This window comes from Pleurodeles waltl, chromosome 4_2 (assembly GCF_031143425.1).
Source record: "Pleurodeles waltl isolate 20211129_DDA chromosome 4_2, aPleWal1.hap1.20221129, whole genome shotgun sequence".
Classification (NCBI taxonomy): Eukaryota; Metazoa; Chordata; class Amphibia; order Caudata; family Salamandridae; genus Pleurodeles; species Pleurodeles waltl.
The window spans coordinates 402,070,283-402,087,239 of NC_090443.1; the positions used below are offsets into that span (position 1 = coordinate 402,070,283).

The 16,957-nt window shown below is 40.7% G+C and overlaps 1 protein-coding gene across 1 annotated transcript in view; it reads left to right on the forward strand.

Moving 5' to 3' along the window:
• COP1 (COP1 E3 ubiquitin ligase) overlaps window positions 1-16,957 on the forward strand; it is a 693,430-nt gene that overhangs the window by 38,131 nt on the left and 638,342 nt on the right. The window contains exons 4-6 of the mRNA XM_069231565.1: window positions 639-703; window positions 4,900-5,019; window positions 6,414-6,482. Coding sequence (XP_069087666.1) covers window positions 639-703; window positions 4,900-5,019; window positions 6,414-6,482 — 254 coding nt within the window. The remainder of the gene's footprint in view (window positions 1-638; window positions 704-4,899; window positions 5,020-6,413; window positions 6,483-16,957) is intronic.

Below are 16,957 nucleotides of genomic sequence, written 5' to 3' on the forward strand. Positions count from 1 at the left end.
ACATAGGTTTGGTCAGCAAGATGGAGAGCTGTTTGGGAGGATGGGTAGTAGTTCCCACATCCTTTGTATTGCCAAGCTATCTGATTTCTTGTGTATGTTTGTTGCCCATTGTATCTACCTTCATCACCTTAACTTGTTTGTTATTCTATTTTGTCATTCCGCACTTTGTAGTTTGATTGGCAACTTCAAAGTAGAGTACTCGTTAGTGGAATCAGTTTAATTAAAATACTAATAATGTAAAGTGATGCTCCTTAATTTTACCACAAAGTAGGAGTGCACAAAACTGCTTGCATGTCCCTGTACCAATTTCAAAATCCTGGATAGCCATGCCAGATTTCCACAATACCATATGTTTTGTCCATCCTCAACTAATAATTGCATTGTATTGGATGTTGTTTTGTGTGTATTTGGTGTGAGTTTCTCGATATTCCCGCCTATATCTTGTATGTTCACCACATTTTGACACCAATTAAATAATTTCAACATCCGTAAGAATAGAGGATGGGCAAAATTGTGTAGTTTGTGCTGCCAATCTTCCTGCTTTTTGCAATGACCAGTTCCAGCAAGCAGTTTTAGAAAGCAAACTGTGTCACATAATCCCTACTCAATATTTAAGTCTAGATCTATTTTACTTGCAGTGAATGAACTCATCCTGAAGCAGAAGCAGCGGTTTGAAGAGAAGAGATTCAAGCTCGACCCTTCAGTAAGTCAAGCACACTTGCCAGAATGAAATCGGCTTTTTTGAAGTGTTAGGCAGATAGTGAAACCCTTGTGTAAGCTCATCCTAGGGGATTCAGATACCAGAGGTTAAAACCTTACCACTCTTCACAGAAGAAGAAATCGGAGCTCCAAGATGGCCATGGGCACTCTTTTCCACCTAGCAAGCCGGTACTTTCATGGGATAATTATGGCAGTATGTTTAGATATTCTGACTAGCGAGGGTGTGAAACTAGGCTTCACCCTTATTTTAAATTATGATAATGAGATATGCTATGACACTGTGTTTTGGACAGGTAAAATATGTAAATGTTTATCTTCATTTCAGGATTTGGCCAAATTATGGTACAATTCTGAAACATTGGGACTTTTACAAAAAAAAAATCACCTAATAATTTCCTGAAATCTGAAAGTTAGTTATTCAGATGGCAGCAACTTCAAATCCACTTATGCTTGATTCTGACTCCTGGTCTGTAAACCATCATAATTTTGTTGTCCTATCTAGTTGACTGAGAACAGGTTCACTAGTAAAAGCTATTTTCCAAGCCTTAATTTCTTTCTCTGATGTGGAATCTCAGAAGAAACTGTTTAGTGTTTAAGTGATCCTGTTATGTCACTGGTGCACGCATTTCAAATGTACACATATAAGTCTGCTGAGGTTTTCGTGGGACCCATGACTTGACCTCCTGGTACTAAAATGAATAATAAATACTCCACTTCCTCGGCTTCAAAAAGGTATTTTTGGGGTTTGCACCTTAATTTGTGCTAGGTTGACGTAGAACTTCCATCCCTTGCAAGCTATGATCTGATAAAACCAAGATGTCTAAGTAGACAACAGCAAAAAGATTAATTGTGTCTTAAACATACTGTTCACAGACCTCTCAAAAAAAAAAGTGGCCTTGGTTAAACAAAAAGCTAGAACTCTATATTCATAGTGTCCTAAAGGTATCCTGAAGACCATTTTCCACTTGTGGCCATTTATTACCTACAACAGTTGATTTAATTCTAATAGAGCAAATTTTTTAAAAATCTGAAAACCTCATACTATCTCTAAAACATCCTTAACCAGATGAAGGGGTAACTTCAGTCACAAGTCGATACAGTGCCTTAAATCATTGAATATTTTTGGGTATATAGAAAAACACAGTCCGAGCGGGACAGGTTGAGGGAACAACCTAACCGTGTTCAGGTTTTTCTTCTAAATACTGCTTGACACTTCTTTTTTGTTTCACATAAAGCATTCATCCAGTCAAACAAAATTTCTGCCTCAGGTTTTAGACTGACGGCATAGTTACTAAGACAAAGTAGAGGCAATACATTGGTCCTTGGTTTTGTAAATGTATCTGTAAGATCTTGATATTGGTCTCAGATTAAAGATAAATAGGTTAACATTGTAGTCTCCTCTATAGCTTCACCCAGTAGGTTTTCAGTTTTCTAATTTTCAGACCTTAAACAGTGTTAATTACAGTATTCCAATCTAAGAGATAAAATAAGAGAAGTAGATTTTGTATAGGGGTAAAGAAGATACAGCCATTGAAGTCCAAGATCAACTGGGTGATTCAGAGTTGGAAATACATTAAAGTTTAGAGCATATTGATGACTGTACATAGTAACCATTAGAGTGGTGATACATTCAACTACTGGTCCAGAAGTTAGTGGCGTACCATCATCTCCAATATGTTTTAACTCCGCCTTCAATCTGGGTTAATTCGGAATTACGTAATGCTGATCCCAGCTAATGTCCAAAATGATTATAGCTGCTCCAGAATTGAGCAAACCTTTTACTGAAATCTTGGTCTTCTTTTTCAAAGGCAATGTGAGAAAAAGCATGAATAAGTGATGTTCTCTTTCTCAACTCAACTCAAGTTGGAATAAAGAACTTGAGGAAGTGCATTATCATAAAATCCCTTCTCCTTTTAAAGGATTGTGTTTAGGAATTTCCTGAAGGCTTACTTGACCTTATTGTACTCAGTGAATATCAGACAATCAATTAATCACTGGTGAATAATACATCCGTTTTCACCACAATAATTGTAGCACATTCAGACCCTGTCTGCGTCTTCCGCTTTCTGTTACTAGGCCTCTAACAAATTATTTTTGCTTGTGCTCCTCTTTAGGCACTGACACCTTTGGGGTTTCTTGTGTTCAAGATAAAGCAGCTCTCGAGAAGGAAGCCCCCTGGCTAGGACATCCAACCCTCTGCTTTTTCCTCCGGTTATTCATTCAATCAGTATTCAGTATGCAGGACTTTTTGTATTGGATCATTGAGTGTAGACTGACATGGTACATGTAGAAAATCATCTTTTATCTCATCCTTGAAATCGCACCAAAAGTCATTTGGGAGTGTTCTACGTGCTTAGTCTGCCCGTTATCTGAACCTAGATAATATGCCATCACTACTTGTGACTGTTGCTAGAATGTCACTGAGAGCTTCTTCAGCAGCATATTCCATGCCGGGCTTTCAAACATCCACTGAAAAATTTTAAAAAAAGTTAGACTAGTTGTTCAAGGTAGTGCCTGAGAATGTTACTGATGTCGTAGCCCTCAACAAGGTATCCTCAGTGAGACAGATGATCAGAGAGCCACCCTTAGCTCAGTCAGTCATAAACTCTGTTGTCCGAAATGTTGAGGGTGGTTAGAGCTTTAAAAATCCTTTAATTTGTTAGGCTCTCCATCCAAAGGGGAAACCGCAGCAGTCCCAAAGGGCAAGCTGGAAACATCACAAGTAACTACATACTGTGTAAAAGCAGCATTTCATGTCTTAATAAAAATGATTTCAGCATTCTAATGTTATGTAGTCTCCTGAAGGCCCCTAGTAGGATCCATAACAGCAGTGGGTATGGGGAGGTGTTGATGTTGCAGTCTGTTGTGATTAGATCATGGTGATCGCTCCTTTATCCAGGTCTTTACCTCAAAGAAAGCGTGACTCCTTTCACTGGCCACTATACCTACTGATTCATGGTATAACACCACCACTCAGTAATTGTTCCCCAAAAACAAAGAACGAACTTTCAGATGGGAGGAAAAGCCACGGGTGTACAAATATAAAGTACATTTTGGAAAATTCCTCCAAGGAAGCAGTAGGTCAAATGAAGATGGTGGGATGGAGCGTACCACTGACCACAGAGCAACAGCAAGACAGAAGGAACCCAAAACTAAGAGTCAGGAACAGAAGCCTAAAAACAGGAAAAAATAACTGGAGCAAACTTCACAGGGAGTAAAACAGAAGCAGCAGGCAACTGTCTAGTCACCCAGTATGAGCCCTTTTTATACCAAAAGTGGACCAGGAAGAGAAACTGCCTGATTAAGGTAGTAATAAAACCACATCACTTTGGGCATGCTATGCATAATTTTGAGAAACAGATGCATCTCGGATTGAGCCCTGCCCTAATTGGCGCCAACCAAAAACTGAGTCTTTTCCCACAGCATTGGCAGCAGACAGCCGCCCCAATGACTCCTGCAGCTAAGCCTCGAGAGGGCATCCAAAGAAAATCCCTTACTTACAAATACTCTCTTAAGCCTTAAACAGAGAATCGATGTATGGATTGTAACTGCAGAAAATAATCTCAATTTTTAGCCTGTGTATGCAGTTAAAATGAGAGCCACAGAATTTCAGCTTTTTACTGAGCCAGCAGTAGTAACAGGCTCCCTGTGCTAGATGGTGCCAACTGATGTCCCTTGTGGTTTGGGTTAGCAGGAGGCCTAAGACAGATGGAGCTAGAATGCATTCTATAAGGTTGACTTTGTTGACCTCTTACCCATCAAAATAATGAGAACTGTTTGACTTTTTCCCCTGTCTGACTCACAGGATGGTTTCTGGGGCCCACACATTTGAGCACAATAGGATAGATGCCTGTATTTAGTCTTTTGTGTGTCTACAGCTGTGTTGATGATCAAGTGTGTGTCATCATAACCATGTGTAAGAGTTTGTTATATACTTAGCAGAAATTGTGTGCTCACTGATTAAATTTCACAACTTTGAGTTGATGCAATAACTGCTCTCTGGGGATGTCATTATTCATCCACCCTCCTATGTGATGTTTTTTTTACTCACCAACCATACTTAAAGTAGATGAGATGGACACATACCCGGGCATACTTGTCGATTCCACAGATGTGATGCTGGACTAATTTGGAATGATTACATTGTTTTTCCCTCGTCACCTTTCTTACCCTACCTAGAATGGCCACCGGTGGCAAATCTTCCAAGACTTACTGGGAACTGACCAGGACAACTTGGATTTGGCCAATGTGAACTTAATGCTTGAGCTTCTGGTACAGAAAAAGAAGCAGCTGGAGGCGGTGAGTAGTGATTCCTGATTGATACCTTGTTTATATTGAGATCAAGCTGCTTCCCCAGGCTCCTTCTTCAGTTTTGCATCTTTCTAGTATGGTGTGGATTGTGTTCTTAAGTTAGCTAACAGTGCTGTTTTTGTTTGCCCTGGCATTAGAAATGTTTGTTTAAAGGTACTTGCTCAGTCAACGCCCGGAGAGGGCCAGCTTCAAAAGAAAAACCGTTGGTGTAATTAATAGTACCTCTACAGTGTAGTCCCAAGAATAAGTAAAACAAAACTTCATATCATGTTAGCTCGCTATAATACCTTGTTTTGATTATCTGTGTAATTATTAACTGATTTACAGTGGCATCATTTTGTTTGTGGGGTTTAATTTAACTGGATCAGTTGTTCAAGATATCTACCTCAATTGAGAGCAATTACTGCATGGAACAAATAAATTGTTTGTGGTAGGTGCCCATGGAGTAATACCAACTCCTTAGTTATCTCTCCACTGCATTGTACTTACCCGGCTCGCAACCTTCTCTTTCTGGCATATCTCTGTCTACATTCCTCGGGTTCCCTCCTCTTCTGCCTGCAATATATTTGTTTCTCTAGTGCCTCATTCTTTTCCCTTTCTCACCCTCTGTAATCTCGCTCTACCCCCTTTATTCCACTGCTTGTAGGATTTCACTCTCTAGCCTTTTGAGCTCTGCAGCCCCGTTTTTAGACTAATACCTTTCACCCGCTCTTTTTCCTCTACCTCTCCTAGTGTTTCAATTTTTATTAGGATTAAGACTTCCAGTTTTCTTTTGCTACTGATTTTTACAGGCAGTACATACAGGAAACAATGTGTTTCCTTTCAGTTTTTATTTTTAAAACCAGAAAAATGCAGAAAATTTGACTTCTTTTGAGCGACTTCCCATGCTATCACTCGTAAATTCCAAGCCTACAGCTGAGCAGATTGACAGCACTAGGAGTTAAAAAAAAAAAATGTTTATTTCCTTAAATCAACGAATAACTCAACAATTATTTGTTATATAATGCTAATATTTTCTTCTAGCTGTATTGTTGTATTATATTTGACTATTTGTGTTAAAACCTGACGGGTAGAAAAGTATGAGAGCATAATAATCAGTTACATAAACGTGGAACTATCCAAATTTTAACGTAATTTATTGAGATAACACAAAATAAATTTGGATAACTACCAATAAGATGGCTAAAAGATAAATATGCATAAATACAGATGGACATGTTAAAGTAAATACCATAAAACTGGGAGCCCTAACCATGATTCTGTGAGTCTTTTGCCCTCCTTGACTTTATTGGTGGTGTCTGTGGTGAGGACAGCCTTCTCTTCCTGTTTGCCTCATTTCTTGGCTTGCACTCAGTCACAATAAATGTTGTTTTTCATTTTAGGAATCCCACGCTGCTCAGTTGCAAATCCTCATGGAGTTCCTCAAGGTGGCCCGGAGAAATAAGCGAGAGGTAATTTAAATTCCTTCTACGCTGTTTTAAGGTGGTGGTCTCGCATAGCTACTTAAGATGAACAGTCCTTGTGTGACAGTATGCATGAATCATAAACAAATCTAAATTGTATAGATTAGGAAAGGCTTATGGCTGCCTGGATTACAAAACAGTTCCCTTGTGTTTTTGGAAGCATTATATTTTGATGGTGTTCCCAATCTCTACAACGCGTTCTTGTGTTACTGCCACTAACTGGAGGTTTCGTAGTTCTTCAGACATCCAATGAGCGGTGTTATCAATATACTTCCTAATTGCTACAGTAGCTCCTTCCTATATGAAATGTTTGCAGTGAGGCAACCTGCCCAGAGAGCTGGTGAAATCAGCCTTAAAATATTAGGCATTACAGAGCAGATCAGTGACAGAGTATTGGAAACACAAATATTGTGTGGACAGAATATTGTGTCAAAAATATCGAAGACAAGAATATCGAGAAGGTAAGTATAAATTTACTATTCTTAACTCCAGATCTACGTACCTTGAAGATGTATATCGTCAAGGTACATATATGTGGAGTTATATATAGTAAAACGTTACTTAACCATAGAAAATGTCCTTCACGATATTCTTGTTCTCTATATTTTTGACACATTCTTCTGTCCCACTATATTTGTGTTTCCGATATCTTGTCCAAACACCTTACAGAGCAAAGGCACCTAGATCACAAGAAATGGAAAATAATGTTCTTGATATTTAACTTGTGTTAACCTTTTCTTAATTGAAGGCAAATGTGATTCAGCATAATTTAGTTGGAGATCTTTCAAAATTAGCCTGGTGGGATGTGCAAGTTTAAAGAAAATGAGGACAGCACAGTTTAAATTGGGGAACGTGCCAGTTTTTCTACATTCATTGCCCATTACCCTTCCATTTCAGTTCCATGATAGATTTGTTTTTGTCTCTTGAAACTTGTTTGGCCACATGTGTTGCCAACACCTCACTTACCAACAGTTGTTTGGTCTACTTCTCCCTCTATTGAAATGTGCTGCACAACACAGACCGGAACATAACACTGAACAAAAGCATAATCATCATCATCACTCCTCTGGTTATTACAAATATTAACATTCACAAAACATAATGTAACAGTATAATATAATAAATACAATTAATCAAAAACAGATATGAAAATCGAACAACAAATCATAAATGGACCACTAGGCAAAGGGAGAAAGGCAAGCTTTAGTCCAGTCATGCACGGAGGTCATTACAAAACCTCTTCTGGTCTGCCAGGATGGTTTCCAACGTGACTAAGTCCTTCTTAAGTTGAAGATCCTGCTTTAAAACTTGTTAAAGATACAGTACAAAGCTAAAACATTATAAAATCAGGGAACCCCCTGATCTTCAGGTACCGCTTAGGGCTGACGTCTGTGCACCAATACATGGGAGCTAAAGTGTAAAAGCATGTGCAAAGGAACGAGAGTGCAACCGTGATGAATGTAAAGGTTACATTAGAAGACATAGCTGCTTATACCATGCACCCTGCAAGAACTTAACTACACCACACACAGTAAGTGGGTCTTGACGTTTCTTAAAAGCCAACAGCACAGATGTCTGATCGAGTAGACCCAAAGTGCAACATGCCACGATTATCCATTTAGAGCGACTTGCAGAATATGCTGGACGAAAGACAAAGGAAATGTTTCACGGTCTCATAATAGAAACAGACACAGCATGCATTAGAACTCCCGACATTAGCTAACCAAGTGCTTGAAACTGATGCAAGGGGAAAAATGCTGTTGAGAAATTTTAAATAAAGCGACCTCGCAGAGTTAGGGCAAATACTATCTGAAAAATGTTCATAAAAAGGGAGAGCTTTAAAATTTAAAAAAGATAGTTAGCACGCCTGAAACTCCACGGGCCATAAGTTTAAAATCATGCCTCTTCCAGAACCTCACTTTTAGCAGTTCCAATAAACCCTGGAAAATGAGTTGAGGAGAATTCCAAAAAGCCTTCAGGTTGAGTTCCATCAAGTTTGCCTTGATCGATTTTAGCCAACTAATCTTCCTCGAAGCTCCTGATCCTTCAGAGAATGTCAGAAAGTCCCTCCCAGTATGACTTCCGCGAGTCTGACTTCCAGATATGCACCCAATAAGCTAATAGGTGCAATTTGGCCACCAGGCCCAAATGCTTTATTCCAAGATTAAAACATACAGGTAGCAAGGGGCAACTCTGGAGGAGTACTAATAATGATCTCACGTATTTATTTTCCTCGGAACCCAGATTGGTCACCTGTGAATGGGCCCATAATTCTCTTCCATACAACACAACAGTTATAACCTGTGCCCTATATTTTTGGAGAGGGTTAATAGGGTGGGACTTGGCTATTTTCACAAATCTAAGTAAGACTCTGGTCCGGCTTTTTAATGTAGCAACACTCTTTCACCTCTGGGCCTCCCATGAATTGGAGTCTGATATCCTGATACCAAGATAATCAAATTTCTTCGCTCTATTCAGGGAGATGCCTTGCAGTGATAATCTCCCCCTGTAGTTTTTACGTGAGTTGAAGATCGTATACTTGGTCTCGGCTGTATTCAGCTCAAGGTGACGCTGGCCACTAAAGAGAAAAAACTGCAGCAACAAAATTGACAACTCCCTAGAGGCCTTTGACAGGAAGATAGTGTCATCAGCAAGCAACAAGGCAGGGACCTTGCTTCCTGCTAATATGTGGGAGTCATACTGGCAACCAGTTACGAAATCCACACACCCATTAATAAATAATGAAGGCAGGGTGGGAGCCAGGACACAGCCCTGGCTGACTCCCTCTTAGGGTCCCATCAAACTTGGGTGTAAGTGCCTTCATGCTCTATAATGAGAATATCTAAAAGTTCATGGGACCTTCTTTGCTCCCTCAGTATGCTCTACAATTTGTCCCTCTGAACCAGGTCGAAGCAGGACGGAGGTCAACAAATGTGACAAACAAGTTGCTGCCATTGATTTGTCTACCTTCTTCTAGTTGGTTACCAAAAATCGAAAGGTTTCCTTAATAGTGCCCACATTGTCTTGGAAGCCCACTTGAAAGTGAGTTATCACTTGCCTGTCGATTAACCATCCATTGAGTTTATAAAAGATTTGTCTGCAAACACATTTTTGAATGGAGTCTATCAGACTAACGGGCGATAGTTCTGGGGCATGTCTCAGGAACCCTTTTTATATATGGGAAGAATCTCTGCGCCTTTCCAGGTTTGAGGAATAGGAGCACCTGCAAGAATGGTGTTCGAGATAGTTTTGATATATGGGACCCAGATATCCAGATATTTGATTGGAAAGGATCCACAAGGATCTTATCTAGACCGGCACCCTTCTTCTTTTGCGTGATCACTGCCCTTTCAGTGTCTATTAAATTAAAATATTAGAGTTGTTCAGGGAGGCAATCACCACAAAAGCATAATCACATTATTGTGCAATGAATGTGTGCCTCTCCTTAAGATGATCAACCTGTTGGTTACTAGGAAATGCATTCATTTACCACAAATTGTAAGTTAACATTATTTTCATATATTTTTAGATCGCGCCTGCAAGCACTTTTTGATCTATTGTAAGTAGCTTTTAACCATGCCCATCACTTTCAATAGTTTATGGGCTTGTCTTTCAAAAATCCCTTGATGACATTGGTAAATGCTTTACTCTGGTCCCACCGAGGGCCGGATTTGTTACCGCCTTACAGACTGACCCTTTTACATGGATTATTGCACGATTGGCGATATGTTTTACTGTGAGCGAACTACCTTTTTCTTTTGTGTCTCTCCTTCGCGCTCTTGGTGGGCTTGGCGCTTTGAATTGGCCCTCACTGCCATCCCCCAGCACCTCCCGCCGGTCCCCCAGTTTCCTTGTTTTAATTCAGTGAGCGTTTTTGGTGCCTCTGATCTGTAAATGGCAGCACACACTCTTGTCTTACACTTGGCCCTATTATTGCCAATGCCCTTGTTCCACCGGATATTACAATGTGTTGGCAGCAACGGACTCATGGGTTATGGACGATCCTGTCCCTAAGTACCTTTATTGAACATAGGTCACAAGTTACGTCACGGGTGCGCATAATTTGGCACACTTGTTGCCGTTTTCTGTGGCTGGTTAACAATGATTGTTGGGTACATTTTGGTAAACCGTGTGCACAAGTAAATTGAGAGTAGTTTTGATTGCCTTGCGCTTTTTGGATGTTCTGTAATTAAGCCCCACCCCTGCGTTTTTTTTTGTTTTTAACGTCTGGACATGCATAATAATTACACCCATGGGTTTGTATCGTCATGTACTTGGCTAACGTTTGGAATGGTTTTCATGGAGAAGCAGTTTCGCCTTGTAATCCTGTCAAACCTGGTGTCACCCCAATTCTGAAAGTCATTTAAAGGCTGGGCTAATGTCTGGCAAACGCAACAGTGTGCGTAGTTTTACTAGCCCTATCCACATTTCTTGACCCAGTACGAAGTCTCGTCAGAGAGGGCCTGAGCGTGGTTCTTTGGCCAGGTGCCTGTGTTAGACTGCTTCTGTTTGGCAGCGGCCTCTGAACAGATGTTGCCTCGGAGTTCAGCAAGAGGCCCAGCAGGTATCCACGCCCTAATCTGGAAAGATTTGGCATGATGCTAAACAACGTTGTTTCTTGAAACTGTTTAAAAACTGCAGCGAAAGATTTATCCGGGAAGGGATTTTGAAACTTGTTCGAAAGACAAGAAGGAAAAAGTAATTTCTTTCCTTGCCAAATATATGAAATTCTTTACCTTTTTTTTTTTTTCTTCGATTTGTGCCCTCAACTGCTCACTAGTTATTTTAGAGCAGTTAAGAAATTGAAAGAATAAAATAAAATACCGCTTTTATACACTGACTTGTATACATTGACATGATATAATAGTGGAAGGATCACATATTAGATCTTTCACTGTTCTATTCTTGGGTTCAGCTATATTTAAACGAATGACTCACTGGAAATGTTTAGATTTGCCTTTGCCATAGCTTTTTACGTACCATGGTTGTAGAAACAAAGGGGTAAAAATAAATACTATAAATGCTTTCTAATTAGTAGTATGTTTTAATGTAAAAATTCGAGCCATTGGAACTTTGATAGCAGATCACCCATAATAGTGTAACCCCATGCACAAGTATTTATCACACACAAGGATATCAGCAACTCATCTACTCTCCTTCATGAAGAGCTCTCGTCTGGCTATTTTAAACTGTAGAAAAGTTGTTGGGATGGTGTCTGCCTCCTCCCACCCCTCCCTTTTTTCCTCTTTCTGTCTAGGTCATCTCTGGATGGCCACACTAGGTTGGGGGGGGAAGCAAAATAATATAAATAAATATGATAAATAATGGCAATATTTTAATTTTTTGCTGCAGATAGAGAAATAAGTTAAATGGACGAGCTTTAGTTATATGCAGGGCCACTGTAATTATGTGGCAGGAAAAGACCAAATTATGAGGTGGGGTTGACCAATTTATGTGGCAAAAAAGTCCAGTTATGAATTTACAATGCCAATATCTCAATATGCAAGACCCATTGCATTGCAAATGCTTGTTATTTCTAGGGGCAGGCTTGCCGCCGGAGTGGCCTCTCAGCACAATATTTGAGCTGCTAATAGTTTGCAAGCAATTAGTAGTCTGTAGTATATTTAGGTCTGTGTCTGTTTTGTCCTACTTATAGGAACCTTCAGTTGTACAGCACAGAAGAGCGAGTAGTCTACCATGGAACTTATAAACCTAAGTTGTGGAAGATAGAGAGAAATGTTTCATATTACACTTTGAGCTCCTCTACTTCACATGTCTCTTATTGCCCTTAACAGTACGGTTTTCGAACTGCAGTATATGGCTGTTTTTTTCAATTGCAGATCTTCATTGTCCTATTATAGGAAGCCTCACATAGGGTGGACTATTGTCCCTTTTGTGTGTCTCCAGCACAAGAAACCTCCAATCAGATTTAGGTTATTTTGTGCCATGAGAACATTTTTGGACAAGACCATCCAAAAGAGTATATAGTATGCTGAAGAGAGAGAAAAGTTAGCATTTTGTATCATATTCATAACTTCCATGGCTGTGTTTTCCTAAATGATTTGTTAATGGATAGAACTGTAATTCTGAAGTACTGGATGACTTCAAAGAGAGTTAATATCAGTGGTTTTTTTCTTCAGCTGTTTGCTTTCACATTTTCTAGGGATGCTGTTTGATGCTCTCAGTGGGCAACTCTCTTGGTGCTGAAGTGATATTCGATTCTGTGTGGACTTAAGCTCATTACCCATAGAAAACAAGGAGAGCTTTTACATTTAAAGCAAGGGCTCCTAGGTGCGGAGATGATGTGCCTCTCTCGTCTTTTTTTGTCCTTAGTACCACTGAAGGCTCTACTTGCTACACAACTGCATTCTCTGAACAATTAGCTAGATGGCCCTACTAAATGATGTGTTGTCTTTGCCTGCACTGTTGTCTCAGCCATCCAGGGGCATGGATTAGCAATGTGCAGTGTCGTATCTGTAATAAAGTGGATGACTACTTTATGCAGCACCTTTGCCATCCGTGGACTATTCAAAGATTACTGCTCTTTCTACTCCCCATCTTCTGGGGTGATTTGCCGTACCATGCATACTAGTACCTGCTCTGATATTAAAATGTGAGGAAGTGGGTTGCGCACAGTGGAATCATTTTTACATCCAGCGTAAAAAATTGTGTTAGCTTGCTATCTTGCTTGCCTCAGGTAAAAAAAAAAAAAAGGATTAGCATTCAGAGATTCTGATGTTGGCTGCAATCGTTTGGGCTTTAATAATGGCTGTTGTCTTTGACAAAAAAAAAAACATATTTCAAACAGGTGTCTACACTGAACTTGTTTTGGTAATATATTTTACAGAAGCCATGCACAGATGCATACACAGTAATTGCATACTGTTTATTGGTAAAAATAAATAAGTAATGCATAGTTGAAACACATGAGTTGTCCTGTAGCATTGAGTAGTTGCCCACCCTCCAACAAAGAAAAAAAAAAATAAGAAAAAAAGCAGTGTTTGACTGGAATTTGTAAATTGCAACGAAAACTATTCAAAGATTACTTTCCATGCATCCAGACAGATGCACACACATGCAGCAGTTTTTTGAATGTTCAAACATATGTAAGTATGCACGTGATCCGTGCATATGAAGACGTACAAGTGGGCTGGTAGCAGTGTTGGTGGAACGGCTGGGCCCTTGCCAAAATGGGGGGAAATAGAAATAGATGGGAAGCTCACGTTGGGCTGGTATTTCCTGGCACTGATGGGGACTACTTTTTCTGTGGGTGTGCTAGTTGTTCAACAACAGATTGCCATTCCTCATAATGAGCCATTCGAATGGCTAATGTGGACTGATCCACTGCTACATGCTGTGGTGGGCGAATGCAAAATGTTAATGGCAGTTGAACAGACCAGTGTATAAAGGAGGCTGTATTAAGACCATCTAAAAAGAGCAAGGAAGGGGAATATGAGTAAGTTACACACTGGTGATACCCAGTTCTTCTGGTTAGGTCAGTGTTTTTTGTTTTCTTAATAACGTTTGCCATTGATGGTAATCATGTAGTCGAGGAAAGAAGAACATGTCTGGCTGCGCTGTAGCAGAATGCTAGAGATGCTGTACCTTGGTCTCCCGGTCGGTGAGTTGACGACATGCCTGTGCCAGGGGCCGAGTCGATGTGCTGGCACTCACTGTGGGGGAAGGGGGTCCATTTTGAAGGCACCATCGGCTCTAATGGGGCCACAGGCTGGTGCTGAGCCACCCTGGAGCTTCACCAAAGCTGCAGAGCGGCAGCGTACATTACCCTCCGGGGGAGCGGAGGAAGAGTCAGCACAAGCAGGAAGATCGTGGTGACTGGAGAAGCTGTAGAAGCCGGGGAAGCGGTGGAGGCTGTAAGGCAACAAGAGGTGGGGGATGCAGCTTTGGCCCCTGGAATAGAGGAAGGGGGACGACAGAAAGAGGTAGGCCGTCACGCTAATCCTGAGGCAGTGGGAAGGACTGGTTTAATGAGGGAACTCGCTCTGAGAAGCAATAAGGTGCATGCATGACAAACCAGGCAATCTCTGGCTAGAAGTGAAGTGGGGTTTGACATTAAACTCAGTAAAATAAGTGAAAAAATTACTGTGATTAAACCTAAAATTATCCCCTCGTTGAGGACATACTGCAAATCATTGATGAATATCTGCACCTCCAGTTTAATGGAGCAAAAATCAAATGAGGGCCCCTATCCCACAAGGTATAGAGGGCGATAAGGAAATAGTGGGGAGCGAAGCAAGGGAGTGCTTGCACATGGTCTTGGTGAGTCCAGAGGTAACTCCAAGGTATCAAGTGGGGGTAGTGGTGCGACTGCACCCACTCAATTGAGCAGTGATGTGGTAGTTCCCCCTATGTGAGCCATCCCAATGATATCAGGGCCCCATCAAGGTACAGAACTGACAAACAGCATGTCTCACCCGACTGCTGTCTTAAGTAATTCTTTGGAGTCTATGATCTTATCTCTCTTGGACGACATCAAAAGGGGATTTGCGGTCTATGAGATGAACCAAGGGGAGACAAGGGAGGCTTGTGAGGTTTTGGAAAAGAAATTCGACCTCTTGACGATTAGAACTCAGGCTCTTGCAGAGACAGTTGGTGCTATGAAGTAGGAATTAAAGAAGAATAAAGATGAAATTCAATTTCTAAAATGGAATGAGTAGGATGTGCAAAATAAAATGGAACAATTGGAAAATAGCTCCAGAAGGAATAACTTGAGAGTTCTAAATGTACCTGACGGAGTGAAAGGGGAAGACCTTAAAACATTTTTAGTCTCTCTCATCAAGACAGCAGTCTTGTTGGAGGAGAGTAAGGAAGAGATTGCAAAGGAAATCAAGGGGATTCATAGAGACCCGTTTAGGAGAAACCCCAACAATACAAACCCTGAAAAATCTTGCTAAATTTCCAAATGTATGTTTTAAAAGAGAAGATACTGACAAAGGCGCTAAAAATGAAAACACTTAGAGGAGAGGATTTCTCGTTTGAGATTAGGTTGGATCTGTCTAGGGTAACCTTAAATAAACAATGGGAGTTGGGGAGACATCTGGAAGAATTTTAAAAAAACATGGTGCGTCGGCGCAACTTAAATTTCCGGCCTCCCTTCGAGTAATGCATACCAACAAGATGTACAGTGTTAGAGACCAGAAAGCACCAGATGAGTTGCTGGAGGTTATTAAGAGTAGGGGTGTTGATAAATGATGGACTACCTTGTGTAAAGATGCATATGGCCAGGAAACCCATAGGCACCCTATAATCGGACTAACATCAGTCCACAAATGCAGGAGGGGTTCTCCAAGGGTTGGGGGGCACGGAGAAGGGGAGTTGGGGGACACAGGGTGGGGAGCATGTGGGAAAAATTAAGGAAAAAATCTCATACACCTCAGTTAATCCTTTGCTAAATGCAATAGATGGATAATATCAAGTGGACGCCAGGGTGACAGGAATAGAGTAATCTAAGTTATGTGTGGAATGTTAATGGTCTGTGAACCAAAGGGAGAAGTGAAAAGATTTTGCAGTATTAGAGGGACTCTCTGGCCTATATAATAATCCTGCAAGAAACTCACTTGACCAGCTAATTGTTTAGTACGGGGAAAGTGCAGGGAAATTGTTAGCCTGGAAGACCAAGATGGACCATGTGCTGAATTGCATTAAAGAAATTGTGTCTGATCAGTCAGGAGAAAGGGTTACTAGTTGTGTGGGTACAGAGAAACCTTTTCAGAGGTTCTTTACTCAACTTTTCGCAGAGGAGTTGAAGATGGGGGAGGAAGAAGTATGAGCCTGGCTGGGGGTGGACACCCAGCCTAGTCTTACACAGGAGGAGCAGATCCTTTTGAATAAACCTATTACTCAGGGCGAGATAAGAGCAGCTCTGAAAGAAAGTAGAGGAGGGAAAGTGGCAGGAACTTTATAAAGCTCTAGGGGAGTCTATAGTACCTGTCATTTCAGAATTGTTTTCAGAGATCTTTGAGGAAAGAGTGCCGTTACCAACTTCCTGGGTTGAGACAATTATCTCACTGATTTTGAAGCCTGGAAAGAGTGCGACTCAGTGTGAATCGTATAGGCCGATATCGTTGCTAAATAGTGACTATATGCCATTTGCTAAAATACTGGCAGACAGGTTAAGTGGAATAGTAAATGGTTTGATGCATCCAGACCAGTAAGGGTTTATTAGAGGCAGATTCTTACATGAATTAACCTTCAATTTGATTGGTGCGATAGACTTGGCCACAACTTATGATGCCCCTTTAGCTGTTATAAATTTGGGTGAAATGAAGACCTTCGACAGTCAACTGGGAGTATTTAAACATGATCCTTAAGTGGAATAACTTAGGTGAGAAATTCTGCGGGACTGTCGGTCTCATTTATCATGTCCCCTCGGCTAGGGTATTGGTGAATGGGAATCTTACTACGCCCTTTAGGATAACCAGAGGTACTTACTCGGCAGGTTT